This window comes from Fulmarus glacialis, unplaced genomic scaffold, assembly GCF_000690835.1.
Source record: "Fulmarus glacialis isolate BGI_N327 unplaced genomic scaffold, ASM69083v1 scaffold4192, whole genome shotgun sequence".
In the NCBI taxonomy this organism is placed as follows: Eukaryota; Metazoa; Chordata; class Aves; order Procellariiformes; family Procellariidae; genus Fulmarus; species Fulmarus glacialis.
The window spans coordinates 1-4,190 of NW_009197022.1; the positions used below are offsets into that span (position 1 = coordinate 1).

Here is a 4,190-nt window from a genome sequence, read left to right on the forward strand (position 1 = left end):
AGTGAGACTCTAAAGTAAAGAAAAATAAAATGTATTTCTGTTCCTTGCCTTGTTCTGGGGAGTTTGGGTCATTTAATACTCCAGAATTGCTGCGTCCCTTAAGGTACTTGTAAACATTAAAGTTGGCTTGTAAAAGGCATTACTACTTAGTTCCACAAATATTTAATTATGTGTATTGTGGATTGCATAAATAAAGCAGGAAATATAAGGGGGAAAAATCTGTGGTGTTCAGTCATTGTTTTACTAGACTTCAAATTTTTTCTCATTACTTCATGAAATTCTTCTCTAATTCAATCTTTGTCTTTTGTCTTTGCTGCCTTGCAGGGTTGGTACAGTAGGCCTCACTAAACTTAGCTGCAACTAAGAATTTCTCCTACATCAACTGAGTTAAGGCTGATGCTCTTGTGGAATGTGGATTAAAAGTGCGTGCTAAGTTCCAAATTTCCATTTGAGAAGCGGAGAAAGTAAATGTACCACAACCACCAGCATCAGGACAGCAAACCAAGGGACAAAGAATTTGATCCACAGTGTTGATATATGTTAACTGGTTCACGTGTTGCTTAAAAGACGTTTGCTGGGGGGCGAGAAGTGGACGTCAGCTGTGCGAAGTCATTTTGTTTACAAAAATGAGGGCTTCTTTGGAAACAGCAGACATTGCCATTGTGGCACTGTACTTCGTGCTTGTAATGTGCATAGGTTTTTTTGCCATGTGGAAATACAATCGGAGCACCGTAAGTGGCTACTTTTTGGCAGGGCGTTCTATGACCTGGGTAGCTATTGGTGCATCTTTATTTGTGAGCAATATTGGAAGTGAACATTTCATTGGGCTCGCAGGATCTGGAGCGGCAAGTGGATTTGCAGTAGGTGCATGGGAATTCAACGCCTTAATGCTTTTGCAGCTTTTAGGATGGGTCTTCGTCCCAGTCTACATCCGGTCGGGAGTATACACCATGCCTGAATACTTGTCCAAGCGTTTTGGAGGGCATAGAATTCAAATATATTTTGCAGCATTGTCTCTAATTCTTTATATCTTCACCAAACTCTCAGTTGACTTGTATTCAGGGGCACTTTTTATTCAAGAATCGCTAGGTTGGAACCTCTATTTGTCAGTTATCCTCCTTATTGGAATGACTGCACTGTTGACTGTGACTGGAGGTCTTGTGGCTGTCATCTACACAGACACCCTTCAAGCTCTGCTTATGATTATTGGTGCCCTCACACTTATGATCATAAGTATTATGGAGGTTGGTGGGTTTGAAGAAGTTAAAAGAAGGTACATGTTAGCGTCACCAAATATTACGTCTATCTTGTTAACCTACAACATTTCCAATACCAATTCCTGCAATGTGGACCCAAAGCCCGATGCTCTTAAAATGTTGCGCGAGCCAACAGATGAAGATATTCCCTGGCCTGGATTTCTACTGGGACAGACCCCAGCTTCTGTCTGGTACTGGTGTGCCGATCAAGTCATAGTTCAGCGAGTTTTAGCTGCAAAAAATATTGCTCATGCCAAAGGATCCACTCTGATGGCAGGCTTCTTAAAGTTGCTGCCGATGTTTATTATAGTTGTCCCAGGGATGATTTCACGAATACTGTTTGCAGATGATATCGCCTGCATTAATCCGGAACACTGTTTTCAAGTCTGCGGGAGCAGAGCTGGATGCTCTAACATTGCCTACCCACGTTTGGTGATGAAACTTGTGCCGGTTGGTCTGCGGGGACTGATGATGGCTGTGATGATCGCTGCACTGATGAGTGACTTGGACTCGATATTCAACAGTGCCAGCACCATATTCACACTTGACGTCTACAAACAGACGTCTAGAGAACTGATGATTGTGGGAAGAGTCTTTGTTGCGTTCATGGTAGTTATAAGCATTGCCTGGGTCCCGATAATTGTAGAAATGCAAGGTGGTCAGATGTACCTTTATATTCAAGAGGTAGCGGACTATTTGACCCCACCGGTAGCTGCTCTGTTTCTTATGGGTATCTTTTGGAAGCGTTGCAATGAGCAGGGGGCTTTCTATGGTGGAATGGCCGGGTTTGTTCTTGGAGCGATACGGTTGATACTGGCATTTATTTATCGTGCTCCGGAGTGTAACCAGCTGGATACTAGGCCAAGCTTTATCAAAAACATCCATTACATGTATGTTGCAACAGCTCTGTTCTGGATCACTGGGATTGTGACCTTTGTAGTAAGCCTCCTCACGCCTCCGCCTACGAAGGAGCAGGTTCGGACGACCACTTTCTGGGCCGTGAAGAACAGGAATGTAAAAGAGAATGCCGCAAAGGGGGAACTGTACAAAGTGCAAGAAAAGAGCATCCTCAAGTGCAATGAAAACGCTAACCATATCATTCCAAACGGCAAATCGGAAGAAAATATTAAGAATGTTAAGCCGGAGGATATCAATCTTCTGGTTACTTGCAGAGATGACAGCAACCCAGTGATTTCTGTGAGTCACTCTGAAGTTGAGACACCAGTTGACTGTTACTCGAACGGACAAGCGGCTTTGATGGGGGAGAAAAAGCACGAGGAAGAGACTGATGATAGAGAGAGACATTTGAAATTCATAGATTGGTTCTGTGGCTTTAAAAGTAAAAACATGAACAAGAGAGCTGTTCGGGAGATCGAGGAAGAGACTGTTTGTTTACAAATGCTGGAAGAGACTCCAAAAGTTAAACTATTACTAAATACTGGACTGGTCTGTGTCTGTTCACTTGGAATATTCATGTTTGTCTATTTCTCTCTGTGAGTGAATAGTGAACTTTTAAGGGTATGGCTAAACATGCAGAAGTTGATACAGGTCTCTGGAGATTTTGTTTGTTGGGGTTTTTTTGTTTTGTTTTGTTTTGTTTTTCCTGTTCAAATAACATAACTGCAACCCAGGCATTGTTTACGCTGTAATTGTAAGATCAACTCAACTTTAGCCTATTTAGAGACCATTTGAGACATGTTGTCCTATCTCTGCTGAAGGCAGAACGTGTCATGTGGTGTCTTTTTTTTTCCCCTTTTTCCTTTTGTGTTTTTTGTTTTGTTTCGTTTTTTGGTTTTTTTGTGGGGTTTTTTTGCATTTGCAGCACTAATCTTTTGTTTTTCCATGTATACACGTATAAATATACCAAAGGCAGGAGGCAGGTGGCTGTGTTTGAAGTCAGTTACAGAGCTCAGTCAGCATTAGGGTGCAGATAACAAGTAATCATTTACTGATGTGTAAAATCTAAATGATTAAAGCTCTGTCGAAAAATTTTTAAAAGTAAGGCTGCGATGCACGTTGTTGTGTAGTTGTTCTTTGTAACATAGCTATTTTACCTTGGCCAACTTAGCACTTTTTAATTTTGCTCACTGCTTCTAGGTTTATTTTTCAGTTTCTCATTTCTTTTATGGCAACAACAGGATGATATTTTGTCTCATCTTGTAGCACTTAAAACACGATAGCTGTTAGTCTCTTTTTTTCTCCGTAAGAAAATTTTTGTCTTTTGATTTTATCCACTGTAAATTCCATTGCTGAAAAGTTGCTGTATTTAAAAAAAGAAAAGGAAAAAAAACCCAAACAACCTGGAGATGACAAACTGGCAATGGAGGAGAGGGGAAAAGGAGAAAAAGAAATATTCTTTATTTGGGTTTTGTAGTATATTGAAATAGAATAGTATATATTCAGCCTCTTCAGTCCCCAAACCTTTAGGACATAATTAGGGTTAGCCTCTTTTTAGAGAAAAATCTGTACATAGGTTCTACCACATGGGAAAAAGAGAAGTGTGAGACTTTGCATGTCTTCAGTTTGGGAAGCACACTGAAAAATAACTCTCTTCCTCTGCTGTGTACATCTAGAAGGAAATACTCCGCAGCCCTAACACTGCTGCATACTGAGTCTGTAAGGGGAGAAAAACAAGTGGGAAGACAAGAGGAAGGGGAAGAGGGGGAAAGAGGTGGAAGTGGTCGTTATTTTCCAGAGTTCTTTTGCCTCATGTCTTCTCCCACTTCCCCTTTCATCCTGTCAAATCTTCCTTCTTTAAGGAATGACTCTTGAGGGATTCTGTGCCAGGAGATAAGGAGCGCATGCAGTCGTAATCTGTGTCGGCAATTGAGGTCTGCCCTTAACGATTCTTCAAAAAAAGTGAAACTTTTCCCAGGCGGTCGCAGATGATCAGTAGGTCTCGAGATGCTGAGGTTCTTTTCCCTTGACGGATGG

General features: G+C 41.3%; 1 protein-coding gene across 1 annotated transcript; it reads left to right on the forward strand.

The window, feature by feature from the left end:
- Positions 1–502: 502 nt before the first annotated feature.
- On the forward strand, positions 503–3,253 carry SLC5A3 (solute carrier family 5 (sodium/myo-inositol cotransporter), member 3). The gene is made up of 2 exons (XM_009572373.1): positions 503–3,022; positions 3,073–3,253. Exon 1 carries the CDS (start codon positions 627–629, stop codon positions 2,751–2,753), a length of 2,127 nt encoding a protein of 708 aa, XP_009570668.1. The 5' UTR covers positions 503–626; the 3' UTR covers positions 2,754–3,022; positions 3,073–3,253.
- The last annotated feature ends 937 nt before the right edge of the window (positions 3,254–4,190 follow it).